Here is a 21,057-nt window from a genome sequence, read left to right on the forward strand (position 1 = left end):
CACTGCTCCATACACACTCTCTCAGGAGCCTGACACTTAACCCCTAGAAGGCCCAGTTATGACCAGCACGAACAACAGCAGGCTGTGATGCAACATGAACCATTTTTGACTCATAAAAAAAAACAGCAGAGAAAAAACACAGCGCATCCAACAAGAACAAAAGCCTTGTTCGTGTTTTATACTCTCGCGCTCATTTAGGAAAAACAAAGCGCATCCAACAAGAACGAAAGCCTTGTTCGTGTTTTATACTCTCGCGCTCATTTAGGAAAAACACAGCGCATCCAACAAGAACTAAAGCCTTGTTCGTGTTTTATACTCTCGCGCTCATTCAGGAAAAACAAAGCTCATCCAACAGGAACGAAAGCCTTGTTCGTGTTTTATACTCTCGCGCTCATTCAGGAAAAACAAAGCTCATCCAACAGGAACGAAAGCCTTGTTCGTGTTTTATACTCTCGCGCTCATTTAGGAAAAACACAGCGCATCCAACAAGAACGAAAGCCTTGTTCGTGTTTTATACTCTCGCGCTCATTTAGGAAAAACACAGCGCATCCAACAAGAACGAAAGCCTTGTTCGTGTTTTATACTCTCGCGCTCATTTAGGAAAAACACAGCGCATCCAACAAGAACGAAAGCCTTGTTCGTGTTTTATACTCTCGCGCTCATTCAGGAAAAACTAAACGCATCCAACAAGAACGAAAGCCTTGTTCGTGTTTTATACTCTCGCGCTCATTCAGGAAAAACTAAACGCATCCAACAAGAACGAAAGCCTTGTTCGTGTTTTATACTCTCGCGCTCTTTCAGAAAAACACAAAGCTAATCCAACAAGAACGAAAGCCTTTTTCGTGTTTTATACTCTCGCGCTCTTTCAGAAAAACACAAAGTTAATCAAACAAGAACGAAAGCCTTGTTTGTGTTTTATACTCTCGCGCTCATTTAGGAAAAAACACAGTGCATCCAACAAGAACGAAAGCCTTGTTCGTGTTTTATACTCTCGCGCTCATTCAGGAAAAAACAAAGCTAATCCAACAGGAACGAAAGCCTTGTTTGTGTTTTATACTCTCGCGCTCATTCAGGAAAAAACAAAGCTAATCCAACAGGAACGAAAGCCTTGTTCGTGTTTTATACTCTCGCGCTCTTTCAGAAAAACACAAAGCTAATCCAACAAGAACGAAAGCCTTGTTCGTGTTTTATACTCTTGCGCTCTTTCAGAAAAAAACAAAGCTAATCAAACAAGAACGAAAGCCTTGTTTGTGTTTTATACTCTCGCGCTCATTCAGGAAAAACAAAGCTCATCCAACAGGAACGAAAGCCTTGTTCATGTTTTATACTCTCGCGCTCATTCAGGAAAAACTAAACGCATCCAACAAGAACGAAAGCCTTGTTCGTGTTTTATACTCTCGCGCTCATTCAGGAAAAGCAAAGCTAATCAAACAAGAACAAAAGCCTTGTTCGTGTTTTATACTCTCGCGCTCATTCAGGAAAAACTAAACGCATCCAACAAGAACTAAAGCCTTGTTCGTGTTTTATACTCTCGCGCTCTTTCAGAAAAAAACAAAGCTAATCCAACAAGAACGAAAGCCTTTTTCGTGTTTTATACTCTTGCACTCTTTCAGAAAAAAACAAAGCTAATCCAACAAGAACGAAAGCCTTGTTCGTGTTTTATACTCTCGCGCTCATTCAGGAAACAACAAAATGCATCCAACAGGAACGAAAGCCTTTTTCGTGTTTTATACTCTCGCGCTCATTCAGGAAACAACAAAATGCATCCAACAAGAACGAAAGCCTTTTTCGTGTTTTATACTCTCGCGCTCATTCAGTAAAAACAAAGCTCATCCAACAAGAACGAAAGCCTTGTTCGTGTTTTATACTCTCGCGCTCATTCAGGAAAAACAAAGCTCATCCAACAAGAACGAAAGCCTTGTTCGTGTTTTATACTCTCGCGCTCTTTCAGAAAAAACACAGCGCATCCAACAAGAACGAAAGCCTTGTTCGTGTTTTATACTCTCGCGCTCATTCAGGAAAAACAAAGCTCATCCAACAAGAACGAAAGCCTTTTTCGTGTTTTATACTCTTGCACTCTTTCAGAAAAAAACAAAGCTAATCCAACAAGAACGAAAGCCTTGTTCGTGTTTTATACTCTCGCGCTCATTCAGGAAACAACAAAATGCATCCAACAGGAACAAAAGCCTTGTTCGTGTTTTATACTCTCGCGCTCATTCAGGAAAAACAAAGCTCATCCAACAAGAACGAAAGCCTTGTTCGTGTTTTATACTCTCGCGCTCTTTCAGAAAAAACACAGTGCATCCAACAAGAATAAAAGCCTCGTTCATCTTTTATAAATAATATATAAATAATACCAATCGTGTAAAACAAATCAAATAAATAATAATTTAATCACATAATTGCATACTAATTGGTAATACTAACTAGGTCTTGAGTAGTAACAGAACATTATGACCACCTACCAAATACTGGGAATAACCACCCTTGGGTGATGGAAGGTGTTCATCACAGAGGTTAACTGATTTACAGTGGTGTGTAGATCGCTCGGTACCATTCGCTCGGAGCATTAATGACCCCATGGGGGACCACTGCTATGCTGTAGTTCGCAGGCACTCAACCCGTGGACTATGACTGATCCACTGATCTCTAAGTGAGGTCTCTAGAACATCCCATGAAGGTTGCGGTTTGAGGTTTATGAGATGGGAATTGTGGACAACCCCACCCACCCCTCACACAAAGGACGTGGAGTAATATCACATGATGTGAAGCACTATGACAGATGAGAGCATGCGGACAGTATGATGAGGTGATGGTGAGGGTGTATGAAGGCTGTGTACAGTCAGAGCGCTGATACAGGACCCTAAAACACGCTTAATCAGCAATACCTCCTTCCACCCGCCTGCACTGGGCTGGCTCCAGAAGCTCCTCCGGAGGAACAGAGGGCAGATATTACACAACACACATACAGCACAGCTAAACACTCGGAGCTCAGTGTGTGTTTGGTGTGTGTATGAGCATCATTATGCTGGAAGTAGCCGTTAGAAGATGGAAGATGGCTCCACCAGCCTGGACTGTCCACACAAGGCAGGTCAGGTCCATGGATTCATGCTGCTGGTGCCGATTTCTAACCCGACCATCTGTGTGATGATCCTCAGCAGACATCCAGACTCATCAGGCCAGGCTACACAGGCTGTCCAGAGTTGGTGAGCCTGTGCTGTGCTGTGCTGATCCACTGCAGCCTCAGCTTTCTGGTCTTAGCTGCTAGAAGTGAAACCCGACGTGGTTCTTCTGCTGTTGTAGCTCTGTATCCTCCTCAGGGTTGGTGGTGGTGCTGTTCACTCTGGGATGCTTCTCTGCTCTCCACAGTTGTACAGAGTGGAGATCTGAGCTACTGTAGCCTTTCTGTCAGCTCCAACCAGTCTGAGCAGCCGTTCTCTGCAGACCTCGTTCATCTACAAGGTGTTTCCGTCTGCAGAGCTGAGGAGCTGCTGCTCACTGGACGTAGTTTTTGTATTCTACCAGTCTGAGGAATTCTAGAGACTGTTGGGCTGAAAATCCCAGAAGATCAGCAGTCCTCATTCGGATGGTTGATGTGAACATTACCTGAAGCTGCTGGTCTGCATCTGCATGATTTTATGTACTGTCCTGCTGCCACATGATTGGCTGATCAGATAACTGCAAGAATGAGCAGATATTCCGGTGTCCCTAATAAAGTGCTGGGTGGGTGCACTATGCTTATTGAAAATCTGAATGAGTAGGATCATCATTGCCGGAACTACTAATAACCTTAAGGTGCATCATGTTACCCCCCCCCCCCCATTTCTCTGCAGTACCTTCAGAACGTCCCGGTAGCGGCGGATCCCACTGCTGCACCCCCGCCCTTCCTCCTCCTCCTCCTCTTCAGTGGCCTCATAGCCCTCGTCGCGGCAGGGGTCAGTGTACGGACCAGCCGTGTTGGTCATCAGGTCGATGAGCTGCTCCAGCGGTGGGCTCAGCTCCCGCTCCTCGTTCTCCTTCAGACCAAAGTCCAGAGCCTTGTAGATCATAATGCCCAGAGACTCGATCATCTGTTGAACACACACACACACACTCCTCAAACCATGTGGACATGTTCGTCAATCTCTAAAAGACTTGAATATGTGTTTTCCGATATCGTTATGAACCACAGTTATGTATAAACACCATCACTATTCTACACCACATGGACAAAAGTATTGGGACACCTGCTCATTCAGCGTTTCCTCTGAAATCAAGGGTGTTCTAAAGAGTTGATCCTGCTTTTGTTGGAATACCTTTCTCTACTGTCCAGGGAATAATAAGGCTTTCTACTAGACTTTGGAGGAGGAGCATTGCTGCGAGGATTTGATTGCATTCAGCGACAAGAGCGTTAGTGAGGTCAGGATGTTGAATGATGATCATTACCCCACCTCATCATCCCCAACTCATCCCAAAAGTACTGGATGAAGCACGCCATCATTCCAGAGAACACAGCTCTGGGGGCTATATACCCCTCTATAGCCCACGCCTGGCATTAATAGGCAGCATGGTGCCAATAGGCTCACAATGTTGATCTGCTCCAGAGAGTCCTATTCTATTGGCAGTACTTCTCTACAGGGACTAGACAAGCTGTGTGTGTGCATTAATAAAAAGGGGTGGACATACATTTGGACATGTCGTGTATTTCAGCATGAAGCCCCAGCCTCTGTTTAGAGGTGGAGATGGACATGGGGACAGTGGAGTCCAGATAGGGGGGGGACACCAAACCCTCAGCAGACAAGCAGCCCTACTGACCGCAGCATGGGATTTACTCATGTTCAAATCTGAAACCCAATTTCCTCCTCCGTCACGCCGGCATTCACAGGCAGCGGATTACAGCGAAACACAGACAACACAATCTCACCCACAGGCTGTCCTTGTCCGCCCAGCCCCCCCCCCGTCCAATCCTGGCAAAACCTTTCATTTGTTTTCCTGTAATGTCACATCTGCTCAGAAAACATCTGCAGCCCTGCTCTGATTTGGCTGCTGACCTTTAGCACGTTCCTCCAGGCTGATGAGGAGTTTCCTGGTTTGGTGTTCTGGTTTCTGAGTATTGTGGCACCCTGACCTCCTCAAAGCTGAGACTGGACTGACCTTACCTTTCTGTGCTCTCTGAGCGCTCACCTCACAGCCCTGCAGTTCAGCTAGTGCAATAAAAAGGTCATGGCTCCACTGCTCCAGCGCCAAATATAAAGATCTGAAAGAATTATTAATCAGATTTCCAAAGTGGTTCAGTCTGATCACTCAAATCATAACTCACAGTGGATACTGAATAACTCATATTGGGTAAAGTTACATTCATAATAAATAATGAATCATCTGTAGCGAATAATAAATAATTCATAGGAGATGCAGATGAATAATGCTGGATAATTCTGAACGTTTATCAAGTGTAGAAATCAACAAAACATTCAAATGAAGTCTGAAATATGATTCATAATTCATAGTAGATACCGAATAATTCATAGTGGATACTGAATAATTCATAGTGGATACTGAATAATTCATAGTGGGTACTGAATAATTTATAGTAGATACAGAATAATTCATAGTGGATACTGAATAATTCATAGTGGATACTGAATAATTCATAGTGGTTACTGAATAATTTATAGTAGATACTGAATAATTCATAGTGGATACTGAATAATTCATAGTAGATACTGAACAATTCATAGTAGATACTGAACAATTCATAGTGGATACTGAATAATTCATAGTGGGTAGTGAACAATTCATAGTGGATCCTGAATAATTTATAGTGGATACTGAATAATTCATAGTGGATACTGAACAATTCATAGTGGATACTGAACAATTCATAGTGGATCCTGAATAATTCATAGTGGGTAGTGAACATTTCATAGTGGATCCTGAATAATTCATAGTGGATCCTGAACAATTCATAGTGGATCCTGAACAATTCATAGTGGATACTGAACAATTCATAGTGGATCCTGAATAATTCATAGTGGATACTGAATAATTCATAGTTGATACTGAATAATTCATAGTTGATACTGAATAATTCATAGTGGATACTGAATCATTCATTTTTGTCATCATGATTATCCCAAGTCCATGGGAGTCTCACGTCTCCCACTTGTACACAATGTCACTGGCTGTTGAAGTGTGGACCGGTTTTGCCCAGTTCACTTAAATGCAGAGTGCGTCCATGCTTACGGTTCTCCGAACTACAGCTCCATTCCAACTCTTCATTTAGCATTGCCCTCGCCCATCACTCCCCCCTCAACACTGTGTCATACCTACAGGACACAGGTGGCTACCCCCTTTTTAGGCTAGGCTCCAGTGGGGTAATTCGCTTTTTAGAATCTTTTAGCATCACCAGACATGATCAGATTTCCGATATCCAGCCTCATCACCATGGCAACCATGGCAGAGCCACACTGGACGTGGACAGCTTGTTTGGAGAAATCTTAGTAGTGATGGGGGTAACATACACAGTATGTCCAAATGTTTGTGGACACCCCTTCTAATCAGTCAACACAATCTACTTTAGGCTGCACCCATTGCTGACACAGATGTGCAAATGCACACACACAGCTTGTCTGCCAATAGAATAGGACTCTCTGGAGCAGATAAACATCCTCACCTCACTAACGATCATGAATGCAATCAAATCCTCACAGCAATTCTAGTAGAAAGCCTTCTTCTCTGGACAGTTACTTCAACAAAAGCGGAAAAAAAAACAACTCTTTTTTTTAATCCCCTTGAGTTCAGAAGGACAATGAATGACCAGGTGTCCCAATACTTTTGTCCATATAGTATAACATAACCACTAGCAAAGTTGGCTCCAGCAATAAAGGCTGCTTTGTCTCAGCAGGTCAACGCTCCTCTTTGAAGTCGCCCGAGGGCCTTGACAGACATGGGGGCAGAGGCCGAGCAGAAACATCAGCTAGACAAGAAGACCTTTGTTATGTCCAGGAATTCATCACATTCGGCCGAGATGAGACTACCTGCTAATAACAGCCACAGCAGGGCGGCTAGTTCAGGCTAATAACAGAAGATTAAAAAAAGCCCTCAAGAAACTGAGACAGTCTTAAAAGTTAAGTCACCAAATTTCACCAATTTTCTCAAGACTGAAGAAGATGCAGCTTGATTTAGGGGGCATGTGGGTGTGTCGTTGCTATGGTAACGATGGGAAAAGTTCACCTTGCTCGGCTCAAAACTCTCAAAAGTCATGTACTGAGTCTCTTAATTAATCATGGGTGTGGTTTGTTTTGGGCGTAATGTGCAGTAATAAAGCAATCAGCGTGTCTCTTGCCGCTGATCCCTTTAAGAGCCAGGTGCGGTCAGATTGACCTTGGCGGGTTGCTATTTCAGTGGTGTAAAGCGTATTCACTGCCAAGATAGCAACAAACATCTGACTGTTGACGAACGTCTGTCTAGACGTTTTCAGTCAGTGGAGTTCACAAGCAGCGCTGCTGTTTAATGCTGTGTGATCTGATGGTAGCGGCCTAGAGGTTAAAGGGTCAGAAGCTTCAGGGTCAGTCAGATATAGCCTGCTGCAACTGCCAAGATTGTAGAAGTCCTAAACGTTGACCCTTTAAAGCTGTGTACTGGGAAACAATACTTAGCTATGAGGCTAATGATGCTAAATCAGTAACGAAGGCTTATACCCCACCTACTAGCATTATGCTAATGGACCCCGGAGCAGGCAGACGGAGGCCTGAGCTGTATCTGCAGGTCTTTGCGTGGTTCGGTTTGAACAGGTCTGACTCATGAAGGAGTCGATAATGAACTGCAGCGCTGAATCGGCCGTGTGAGAGAGAGGGGGGCGGAGACGTGTGACGGGTGTTAGCTCCTAAGTGAGACCGACAACCAGCAGAGCAGAAAGAGTGTGAGGGGATTTCAGCTAGCATTGATCCTAATCGACTGTTAGACTAATCAGAGCCATTCCAGCTCAATACTGTACACACAGAGCCTTACAGTGACCTTAAAGGAAGAACCAAAAACATGATTACGTGTACAGTACTACAGTTAATTTACAGTACTTTACTTTACATACTGTACTTCATTTACTATACTGTACTCTACTGTACTCTACTATACTTCTTTCATAGTACTGTACTGTACTGCAGGCCATTTACTGTACTGTACTTCTTTATAATACTGTACTTTATTTACTGTACTACATTTCATTTATTTTACTGTTCTTTAATGACTGTACTATATGCTTACAGTACTGTACTCCATTTATTGTACTGTTCTTTTACTGTACTGTACATTATTTACTATACTGTACATTATTTACTGTACTGTTCTTTACAGTACTATACTCCATTTACTGTACTGTTCATTTATAGTACTGTACTTTTACTGTACTGCCAGTAATTTCCTCTACTGTACTTCATTTGCAGTACTACAGTTCTGTTACATTACTGTACTGCACTTTTACAGTACTGCAATTTATCTTGTACTGCACTTCATTTAAACTGTACTTTTACAGCAATGCATGTCTACTGTACTGCAGGTCATTTACTGTACTGTACTACACTTCATTTACTGTACTGTAGTCTGTTAACATACTGTACTTTTCACTTTACTGTACTGTACTTTATTTACTGTACTGCAGGTCACTTACTGTACTGTAGTCCATTAACATACTGTTCTTCATTTACTGTACTGTACTTCTTTCCTATCACTGTACTTTATTTACTATACTGCAGGTCACTTACTGTGCTGTAGTCCATTAACATACTGTTCTTCATTTACTGTACTGTACTTTATTTACTGTACTGCAGGTCATTTACTGTACTTCTTTATAGTACTGTACTTTATTTACTTTACAACATTATTTACTGTACTGCAGGTCATTTACTATACTGTACTTCTTTCATAGTACCGTATTTTATTTACAGCTCTGCAGGTCATTTACTGTACTTCTTTATAGTACTGTACTTTATTTACTTTACTATGTTATTTACTGTACTGCAGGTCATTTACTGTACTGTACTTCTTTCACAGTACTGTACTTTATTTACTGCACTGCAGGTCATTTACTGTACTGTACTTCTTTCACAGTACTGTACTTTATTTACTGCACTGCAGGCCATTTACTGTATCTACAGTGTTGCTGCAGAGTCCCTTTTCACCACACTATACACTGCATCTGAGCAATATAATATAATATAATATAATATAATATAATATGATATAATATGATAATAAGTATTGCAAGATATATAAGATTCAGTCATGTGTTTATTCCATGCTGCATCTGGCTGGAGAAATTCAAACAGTGGTAAAATCGTAGTAAAATGGATCATTTCGTGTAAATTAACTCAAATTAACGTAAATTAAATGTGCTACGCAAAGAAGAGTGGTGGGGGTGGGCCTGTCATGGTGATTGGCTGGTCTATACAAAGGTCCAGGACTAAATGTAGTTCCCAGTCCAGCCCTGATGGAGTGTAAATAACGCTATGGTGATTAATTAAGCAGTGAAACAGTGATTTGACTGGTAACAGAGTGTATTTCAGTAATTCAGTTCAGAAAGCGCCGAGCAGAAATGGGTCATTTTCTCCACCGGGACGATAACTGGGCTACTGAGAGCCACTGTGAGGAAGGATATGAAAGGACTCTCACTTAGAGAAGCTAAACTGGGGAAGAGGAACAGTCACAGCTGACGAGACTGAGCCGCTAACATACAGTCCTCTCTAATATAAAGGCCTCTCCACAATTATTGGCACCCCTGATAAAGTGAATTAATGATTGAATTAATGATTGAAGTGAATTAATTCTGAGAAGAAAAAAAAACACGTGCCACAATAACTGTCGACCAGTATGAACACAATGACCAAGCTGGTCAACCAGCATGACCATCATGACCAAGCTGGTCAATCAGCATGACCACCATGACCGCTCGTCAATCAGCATGACCATTATAACCATGCATGCCGGCCAGTATGCCCATCATGACCATCATGACCAAGCTGGTTGACCATATATCCTTTTTTAAAAGAAATATATTGTATTATATATTGTAATTTTTTTTCATTATATAATGATGCGGATTATATAACTGTGGTATGAATACAATACTGACACCGAAAGGTTCAAAAGGTGCGGAAATGTAAAGCAATAAAAATTGCAAATCATAAAAAGAAAAATCAGAATTTTCTGGCTATTTATTATTTATTCAAAAATTATTATTTGATGGTCCAAGGGCTAAGCTAATTGAGCAAAAGGTGCATTTTTTTAAAACTATATTTATATTATACACACACACAATATATATATATGTGTGTGTGTGTGTGTGTGTGTGTGTGTGTGTGTAATAACACTGCCACACAGTGTGTTTGTATGGTTTATGTAAATGCAGACTGTACTGTGGCTTTGAGGAAGACAGTAAGTATGCTGGAGAGGATTGGCTGTATTTTAGGCGCCTGCATTAAAGCCTGATTGGCTCTTTTGCCTTCTGACCTCAGGCCTGTCCAAGACTGGCAGCAGAACTCATCACCAGAGGAAAAGCTGCTTAACAAGGATTTGACTATGCAGTCTCACATTCACTCATTCAAGTATAGGCCTGGAACACACGCTGGCTAAGTGTGTGTCGAGGTGTGTATGAGAGTGTGTGTGTGTGAGCATCCCGGTCGGTTTCCATCTGCCTTCACAGACCACCAGACACGGCACATTCGTTCAGATGAAGGTTTCTGATACTAAATAAAATACTAAAATCAGCAGAAAAAAGCTAACACTGCTAACATGAGATATGCTATGTGGACAAAAGTATTGGGACACTTGCTTATTTATTGTTTTTCTTCTGATTAGTATTAAAAAGAGTTGATCCTGCTGAATCCCGTTGGAGTAGCTGCCTGTACTGTCCAGAGAAGAAGAAGGCTTTCTACTGGAATTTGGAGGAGGAGCATTGCTGTGAGGATTTGATTGATTGCATTTAGCGACAAGAGCGTTAATGAGGTCAGGATGTTGGACGATGATCACCACCTTACCCCATCTCATCATCCACAACTCCCCCCAACTCATCCCAAAAGTACTGGATGGAGCTCCATCACCATCATTCCAGAGAACACAGTTCTTACACTGCTCCACAGCTCCTCAATGCTGGGGGGCTTTATACCCCTCTAGCCCCTCTGTGTATGCAATGGGTGCAACGTAACATAGCTAAAAGTAACATTTATTAGATGAGGTGTCCACAAACATTTGGACATATTGAGTACTAAGCATCTACAAATTTGTATTAGAGCTCCGGGCTATTCACGACAGGGTTGTGGGTTCGACCGCCACTGTCGGGCTCTTGAACAAGGCCCTTCCCCCTCTCTGCTCCCCGGGTCCTGCAGCAATGGCTGCCCACCAACCAGCCGGACCAGAACCTGACCAGCCCAATCCGAGCCCTGAAAGAGGATTTCCCTCCCCTTTGCCTGTGATCATCAGAAACCTCACTGTGACTTAAAGGGCAAGGGTGCTTGGCATGCAAACCACCATCTTTGTGGGGGGAGTTATGAGTAGAGGTCTCTAATTGGGCTCTAAATGTCACCAGCTGGTGATATGGGAGAGCAGTGAAGTCCCAGGGGTGGCATTTCCGCTCAGTCTTACCAGCTGTGATCTCGGCGGTCGGAGAGAAGACCACAAAAAGTGAACGGTAGCTGAAATGGAATACCTCTTGCAGAAATGCTAAGGTTATGAATAATAAATGCAAGGCAGTGAGGCTGACTGTGGATTACAGTAGCCTTAGAAACCAAGAGGATGCATCAAATCAATAGCTGTCCATTAAATAAACAATTTATTAAGTGTTTTGTAAACAAATAAATGAATGAATACCCATCGTGCTTCAAGTCAGCAAATGTTCTTATTGTCCTGAATGGCAATAACGGTTTAAGCTGGTCTTTGATGGGCAAGGTGGTTGAAAAGCTGGCCATCCTAGGCCACATCCTAAGCCAGCTGGATAAACTGGTTGACCATCCTAGCTTCATTTAACACACGATGGTCAATCAAGCTGGTCATACTGGTCTTTACTAGTCTGGTAAAGCAGGTCACACTGGTGGTCGACTACCATGGTCATGATGGTCGGCGATGATCAGCTTTGGTAAACTTTGGTACATTCACTGGTTGAGTAGCTTGGTCAGGTCGGTCAAGCTGGTAGACCAGGGCGAAAAGGGGCCCAGTTAACCAGCCACGCTCTTGACCAGTATGGCGTATGTGTTGAAGACTGGCCGGTTTATCAGCAACATGACCAAGCTGGTCATACTGGGGAACCAACGTGATCATGCTTGTTATGCTAATTAACCAGCTTGGCCATGCTGGTCAACCTGTCAGCTCATCAGTATGCACTATACTGGTAAGCTGACTGGCTCAGCCTGTCAACCAGTTAGTTCCTGAGCAGCATAGCATGTGTTTTCACTGGAGTTTGAGCAACTTGACCAAGCTGGTCATACTGGTTGAGATGTTTGGTCCAGAGGGGTATAAAGCCCCCCAGCAGCATTGAGGAGCTGTGGAGCAGTGGAAAAACTGCTGTGTTCTCTGGAATGATGGATGGTGGAGCTCCATCCAGTACTTTTGGGATGAGTAGGTGGGGGAGTTGGTGATGCTCCTGTCGCTGAATGCAATCAATCAAATCCTCACAGCAATGCTCCTCCAAAGCCTTCTTCTTCTCTGGACAGGAGACAAATTTTCCAACAAAAGCAGGATCAACTCTTGATTTAGAAACACACTATGAAATGAGCAGGTGTCCCAATACTTTTTTGATCACAGGACATTAAAAGACCAGAGAGCAGAGCTTCACTCACCCACACCGCTGAGGACGCTGCCTGGCCTTTACCTGCGGGAAGAAGAAGAGCAGGACTGTCAGAACTGCAAGACAAAGCACATCACTGCACTCAGCACACAGCCGTTACGCAAGTGGCAAAACCGCCTGTGCTGCCGTTGCCCCTCTACGCAGAAGACGGACAGCTCTGAGCTGTGAGCTTCAGGTTGAGGCGGTACTGAGGTCTGCTGTGACACCTAGACATCACTCTTCATGACTCACTGTTGGCCTCAAGCTACATTATGTGAGAACTGGTATTTTTGTTATTGGGCTCCCCCTACAGCCGGGGAGTGTAATTCACTTTCACTTTCACCCCACCGCAGTTAATACAAATCATGCTGGATAACTAGCTGTAGTGCATTTCTGGACAAGCTGAGAGCTCCAGAAGCTTGATCTGAGGGTAAAGAAGCATGTGGGCTGAGGCAGTAGAGTAACACTACAGGATGCTACACTAATATGACTCTATGGGTTACGCTGCTGCACTATGGAGCTTTGGTGGTGGAGCTGCAGGAGAAGAACCTCTCTCCAGAACCGCTGTGTAACGCTGCAGAACCCATGGAGTCATATTAGTGTAAAATCCTGTAGTGTTACTCTACCGCTTCACCCCACTGCAGTTAATACAAATCATGCTGGACAACTAGCTGTACACGTGTATTTATGGACAAGCTGAGAGCTCCAGAAGCTTGATCTGAAGGTAGAGGAGCTGAGAGGGCTGAGGCGGTAGAGCAATACTACAGGATTTTACACTAATATCCCATAGAGTCATATTAGTGTAGAATCCTGTAGTGTTACTCTACCACCTCAGTACACATGCCGCTCTACCCTCAGATCAAGCTTCTGGAGCGCTCAGCTTGTCCAGAAATGCATGTGTACAGCTAGTTGTCCAGCATGATTTGTATTTGTAGAACCGTACTAGTGGAATAGTGGAACTCGTAGGTGTTGTTATATAGAGCCATTTTTCTAGTAAAAATATTTTTTAAAGTTCTTCATCATGGAGAAGAATCATTTAACAAGGCAAAAAAAAATATTTAAGCATTTCTGTGGTTCTCAGTTCTCATGAGAACCCTTAAAGAACCTATTTTTCTTACAAAGAAGCTTCTAAAGATGCCGCCTGATACCCTGATACTACTGTCTGATCATTTTGAGAAGATTACAGCTCTAAAACATTGTTCAAATCCACGAAGGGATACATGCAGGGTGTTGTGCCACAATATAGCTTTAACTTTATTAACTTTATTAACTTTATTATTTTTTAAATTTTATTTTAACTTAATTTTTTCAGATTTCCTTACTATCAGATTTCCTTACCATCGCCAACACTCCATCTAAAACTACTGCATGACTTTGCTTACCAATCACAGCCAATAAATGATGACTAAAGGAGCCGTTATTGACGCACTGGTCATTGAAGAAGCAGTTGATGTTCATTCTTATATAAACTGTAAACTGCATGTAAACACAATGGGCAATGCCGAGGTCAGCAACAAAAAAAAAACGCCTGACGTCATGTTCACAGACTGGACAGACCTAAAACTACCTCACAATGGCTTCAAATGGTCTACTCAAAGTCTCTTGTTAAATGAACCCTATAATAACCCCAACAATAACCCTACTGAAACGCAGTGAAAGGACCTGGAATGTGTTAATGCTCCAAGACCTCCATGGCTTTGTGAAACTCTGGAGGTGGGAGGTGTAACCAGCTATTGAAAGGAAGGTATTTTGTGCTGCCCTGGTTTTAGAGTCTTTCCTGCTCTAACACACCTGCGTCATCTCTAGTTCATCAGCTGAGGAATGAGTCAGAGTAGAGAGGCCGTCTTGTGGACCTCCTAGACTCACTGCTGGTCCTGACGAAGAATAGCAAGGAGCTGTTTTTGCAGCAGTTCGCTGCTTAGCCCACCATCCAGATTCCTCAGTAGGGTCACCTTCATAGAAATCTGCAGGAGATCTTTCCTCACCTCCTGCCCAAGGTCCAAATCACACCACTTCCTCCGTTAAACATGATGGTGGGAGTGTTCTGAAATCTGCAGATGTTTCCACACCTCCTGTCCAAGGTCCAAATCACACCACTTCATCTGTTAAACATGGTGGTGGGAGTGTTCCTAAATCTGCATCTGAGATCTTTCCTCACCTCCTGCCCAAGATTTGAGTTTTTTACCACCTGATCTGTTAAACATGCTGGTGGGAGTGTTCTGAAATCTGCATGAGATCTTTCCTCTCCTCCTGTCCAAGATCTGAATCACACCACCTCATCTATTAAACATGGCGGTGGGAGTGTTCTGAAATCTGCATGAGATCTTTCCTCTCCTCCTGTCCAAGATCTGAATCACACCACCTCATCTATTAAACATTGTGGTGGGAGTGTTCCTAACTCTGCATCTGCAGATGTTTCCACACCTCCTGCCCAAGATCCAAATCACACCACCTCATCTGTTAAACATAGTGGTGGGAGTGTTCCTAACTCTGCATCTGAGGTCTTGCCTTACCTACTGCCCAAGATTTGAATCACACCACCTCATCCGTTAAACATGGCGGTGGGAGTGTTCTGAAATCTGCAGATGTTTCCACACCTCCTGTCCAAGGTCCAAATCACACCACATAATCTGTTAAACATGGTGGTGGGGGTGTTATTAAATATGCATCTGAGATCTTTCCTCAGCTCCTGCTCAAGGTCCAAATCTTACCGCCTCATCTGTTAACCATGGTGGTGAGAGTGTTCTGAAATCTGCAGAAGATCTTTCCCTCACTTCCCGTCCAAGGTCCAAATCACTCCGCATTATCTGTTAAACATGGTGGTGGGAGTGTTCCTAAATCTGTATCTGAGATCTTTCCTCACCTCCTGTCCAAGGTCCAAATCTTACCACCTCATCTGTTAAACATGGTGGTGAGAGTGTTCTGAAATCTGCAGAAGATCTTTCCCTCACTTCCCGTCCAAGGTCCAAATCACACCGCATTATCTGTTAAACATGGTGGTGGGAGTGTCCTAAATCTGCATCTGAGATCTTTCCTCACCTCCTGTCCAAGGTCCAAATCTTACCACCTCATCTGTTAAACATGGTGGTGGGAGTATTCTGAGACCTGTGGGGAGATTTTTCCACACCTCCAAAGTTATAAACTTATAAATCTTCATTCAATTCTGCAAGTCTGCATTTAATAATATTGAGGTCTGGACTCTGGGGTGGTCAGTCCGCCCTTTTGGCGCTAACTTTGTAGCTATAAGGAAATTTCAATCCCAGTTTGACAGATCAGATTCAGTGTAGTCTGGCTAATTTCTGAGGCTTAAATAATAATAATAATAATAATAATAATAAAGCCTCTGATCAAGGAAACATCAATGGCACATCAATACTGGACACACCCAACCATGTCAGGTTACAGTTGGTGAGGTCACTTCAGGCATGAAATTAGCCCAGAAAATGCTCATACTGCACAGTGCACACACATGCCTAACTCACCAGGCTTACGGTGTTTCACTCACTGCTTTACATCTAATTATACTGTCTTCCTGGATGTCTGGATGTCTTCTCAAATCCAGCACACCTACAGTGGTGTCCCAAATCTAAATGTGAGATGGCAGTGGCTGGCTCTGTTCCAGCACTTTCCAGTGTTCCTTCTTTAAAACAACTGAGCTGTAACATGAGCTGCCTATAATCAAAGCTCATCACTTAAGATAATAATCTAAAAGTAGGCCATCATACCGAAACTACTCACACACTCTCCTACCCCACAGGAAGAAACACAGAGCAGAGCTCTGTGAAAGAGTGTGTGTGCTGTTTCAGGATAGATCTGTGAGAGGATTGGATTTATTCTTTTTCACACTAATTTTCAGCTACCCCCCCCCAAACCATTTCAGTCTACACACATCCATAAATAGCCAAACCATCCATACATACCCATAACCATCCATACACACATACTTATACCCATAACCATCCATACATAACCGTAACCATCCATATATAACCCATACCATTTTTACATGCCCATACTCATCCATTCATAGCCATACCATTTAAACATACCCTAACCCATCCATACATACACATCCATACATATCCTAACCCATCCATACACACCCTGACCCATACCCATCTATATATAAGCATACTATCCATACATAGCCATCCTCATCTATACATACCCTCACCCATCCATACATATTTACCCATACCCATTCATACATACCCTCACCCATCCATAGCCATACCATCCATACCCTGACCCATCCATACATACCCATACCCATCCACACATAAGCATACCATCCATACATTCCCATGCTCATCTATACATACCCTCACCCATCCATACATACCCTAACCCATCCATACATACCCATACCATTTATACATAGCCATACCATCCATACATACCCATGCCCATCCATACCCATTCTCATCTAGACATAGCCATACCATTCATACATATCCATCTATACATATCCATACATACCCATTCTCATCTATACATACCCTCACCCATCCATACATACCCATACCCATCCATACATAAGCATACCATCCATACATAGCCATCCTCATCTATACATACCCTAACCCATCCATACATCCCCTTACCCATCCATACATACCCATCCATACATATCCATACATACCCATCCATACATACCCATCCATACATACCCATACTCATCCATACATACCCATCCATACATACCCTCACCCATCCTAAACACAGCACAGATCGCCTCTCTGCCCCTGTTTAGATTTAAGGTCTTCAGAACTACACATTCGGCTACACACCATTACCGCGTGATCCCACCAGTGTGACAAACACAAAAGACCACCCAGTGTCCTGCAGGGCTGTGTGGTCACTGCAGGGGATAAGAAACAGCCCCGTCTCACATACTGCCTGTGTGTGTTTACGTTGCCAGCTCATCACAATTAGCATACTGCACTCCTTCTCGCTCGCGACTGCAGGCCTGACTGCACCGGGTTATATAAGCATCAATTCCTTCACCAGGCTCGAGATGCAGCTGGTGATGGGCTCGCCACGAGCACGGTGCTGAATGCATAAACACATGCATGCATGCATGCACGCACGTGCTGGTGTATGCAATCTGCAATGGACGCACTGATCTTGCTGCACCTTGTTACTGACATTAGATTAGACTGGTCTCGGTGTTTACCTGCAGGCTGCAGCCGGACTGTGCCGTTTTTGTGGATCCTCACGTCCTCCGGACCCTCGATGACCACACGGTGGTCCAGCACAGCGCGTCCGGCGCAGCTGCGCCTCAGCCCCGGGCCGCCCCCCTCCGCTAAAGTCCGGCAGCATTGGTAGCACACAGCCCAGGCCTGCTCCTCGTTTATAGGCTGGTTATAGAGCGTTAGAATCTCCTGCAGAGTCAGCTCCTCTTCCTCCTCTCCTTCCTCCTCCTCCTCCTCCTCCTCCGCTTCTTCCCGCACCCTGGCCTCCATCAGCTCGCGCTCAGACATCCTCTCATCCTTTCATCCTGTCATCCTCTCGTGCTGCCCGCGTGGATATCTGTGGTCATTCAGAGCGCTGGATCTGCCCTCCTCTCCTCTCCTCTCCTCACCCGCCGCCCCCCTACTGCCCACCCCGCAGCGCTGCTCCCAGCAAAACACACCAATCACATGACCGCGCAGCGCAGAGGAGGGCGGGGCTTCAGACACACGAGCGTCACGGCAGTCAGGGCACAGCTCTTAGTATTAATTATTTGTGATATTATCTAGAATAAATAAAATAGAATTAGTATCCAATTTATTATATGATTTGTTATAATAAGCAATTAATTAAACTGAAACATCTTATCCACAACCTGAGGTACCATAGCAACCACTTAACCACACCATAGTAATCACCTATCATCAACCCATAAGCAACACTTTGGCAACCACCTAGCAAAATCATAGTAACCGCCTTTCAACTACCTTAGCAACTACATAGCAACCACCTTAAATACCCCAGCAACCATCCAAGTCTCTACCTAGTATGCCACAGCAACCACCTAGCAACACTATAGTAACCACCTATCAACTACCTATCAACTCCATAACAGCCACCTTAAATACCCAGGCAAACCATCCAAGTCACCACCTAGTATGCCACAGCAACCACCTAGCAACACCATAGTAACCATCTCTAAACTCCATAGCAGCCACCTTAAATACCCAAGCAACCATCCAAGTCACCACCTAGTATGCCACAGCAACCACCTAGCAACACCATAGTAACCACCTATAAATTCCATAGCAGCCACCTTAAGTACCCCAGCAACCACCCAAGTCACCACCTAGTATGCCACAGCAACCACCTAGCAACACCATAGTAACCATCTCTAAACTCCATAGCAGCCACCTTAAATACCCAAGCAACCATCCAAGTCACCACCTAGTATGCCACAGCAACCACCTAGCAACACCATAGTGACCACCCACAAACTTCATAGCAGCCACCTTAAATACCTCAGCAACCATCCAAGTCACCACCTAGTATGCCACAGCAACCACCTAGCAACACCATAGTAACCACCTACAAACTTCATAGCAGCCACCTTAAATACCTCAGCAACCATCCAAGTCACCACCTAGTATGCCACAGCAACCACCTAGCAACACCATAGTAACCACCTACAAACTTCATAGCAGCCACCTTAAATACCTCAGCAACCATCCAAGTCACCACCTAGTATGCCACAGCAACCACCTAGCAACACCATAGTAACCACCTACAAACTTCATAGCAGCCACCTTAAATACCTCAGCAACCATCCAAGTCACCACCTAGTATGCCACAGCAACCACCTAGCAACACCATAGTAACCACCTACAAACTTCATAGCAGCCACCTTAAATACCTCAGCAACCATCCAAGTCACCACCTAGTATGCCACAGCAACCACCTAGCAACACCATAGTAACCACCTACAAACTTCATAGCAGCCACCTTAAATACCTCAGCAACCATCCAAGTCACCACCTAGTATGCCACAGCAACCACCTAGCAACACCATAGTAACCACCTACAAACTTCATAGCAGCCACCTTAAATACCTCAGCAACCATCCAAGTCACCACAGCAACCACCTAGCAACACCATAGTAACCACCTACAAACTTCATAGCAGCCACCTTAAATACCTCAGCAACCATCCAAGTCACCACCTAGTATGCCACAGCAACCACCTAGCAACACCATAGTAACCACCTATAAATTCCATAGCAGCCACCTTAAGTACCCCAGCAACCATCCAAGTCACCACCTAGTATGCCACAGCAACCACCTAGCAACACCATAGTAACCATCTCTAAACTCCATAGCAGCCACCTTAAATACCCAAGCAACCATCCAAGTCACCACCTAGTATGCCACAGCAACCACCTAGCAACACCATAGTGACCACCCACAAACTTCATAGCAGCCACCTTAAATACCTCAGCAACCATCCAAGTCACCACCTAGTATGCCACAGCAACCACCTAGCAACACCATAGTAACCACCTACAAACTTCATAGCAGCCACCTTAAATACCTCAGCAACCATCCAAGTCACCACCTAGTATGCCACAGCAACCACCTAGCAACACCATAGTAACCACCTACAAACTTCATAGCAGCCACCTTAAATACCTCAGCAACCATCCAAGTCACCACCTAGTATGCCACAGCAACCACCTAGCAACACCATAGTAACCACCTACAAACTTCATAGCAGCCACCTTAAATACCTCAGCAACCATCCAAGTCACCACCTAGTATGCCACAGCAACCACCTAGCAACACCATAGTAACCACCTACAAACTTCATAGCAGCCACCTTAAATACCTCAGCAACCATCCAAGTCACCACCTAGTATGCCACAGCAACCACCTAGCAACACCATAGTAACCACCTACAAACTTCATAGCAGCCACCTTAAATACCTCAGCAACCATCCAAGTCACCACCTAGTATGCCACAGCAACCACCTAGCAACACCATAGTAACCACCTACAAACTTCATAGCAGCCACCTTAAATACCTCAGCAACCATCCAAGTCACCACAGCAACCACCTAGCAACACCATAGTAACCACCTACAAACTTCATAGCAGCCACCTTAAATACCTCAGCAACCATCCAAGTCACCACCTAGTATGCAGTTGCAGACACCTTCATCACTACACACCCATCTAAGACACTGGCTTGTGAGGCCGCACGGAAACAAGGGGTCAAGGCAGCTAGCTGCCTTCAGTTCGGGACACAGCCGAGTGGGGCGC

General features: G+C 44.1%; 1 protein-coding gene across 2 annotated transcripts in view; it reads right to left on the reverse strand.

Moving 5' to 3' along the window:
• The window catches only part of spire1b (spire-type actin nucleation factor 1b), a 41,909-nt gene extending 23,539 nt beyond the window's left edge, over positions 1–18,370 (reverse strand). For both annotated transcript variants that reach the window (XM_072692490.1, XM_072692489.1), the window contains exons 1-3: positions 17,967–18,370; positions 12,804–12,835; positions 3,837–4,070 (exon numbers count right to left, since the gene is read on the reverse strand). In XM_072692490.1, coding sequence (XP_072548591.1) covers positions 3,837–4,070; positions 12,804–12,835; positions 17,967–18,273 — 573 coding nt within the window. In that variant the 5' untranslated portion in view covers positions 18,274–18,370. The remainder of the gene's footprint in view (positions 1–3,836; positions 4,071–12,803; positions 12,836–17,966) is intronic.
• Between the last annotated feature and the right edge of the window lie 2,687 nt (positions 18,371–21,057).

This window comes from Salminus brasiliensis, chromosome 1, assembly GCF_030463535.1.
Source record: "Salminus brasiliensis chromosome 1, fSalBra1.hap2, whole genome shotgun sequence".
Classification (NCBI taxonomy): Eukaryota; Metazoa; Chordata; class Actinopteri; order Characiformes; family Bryconidae; genus Salminus; species Salminus brasiliensis.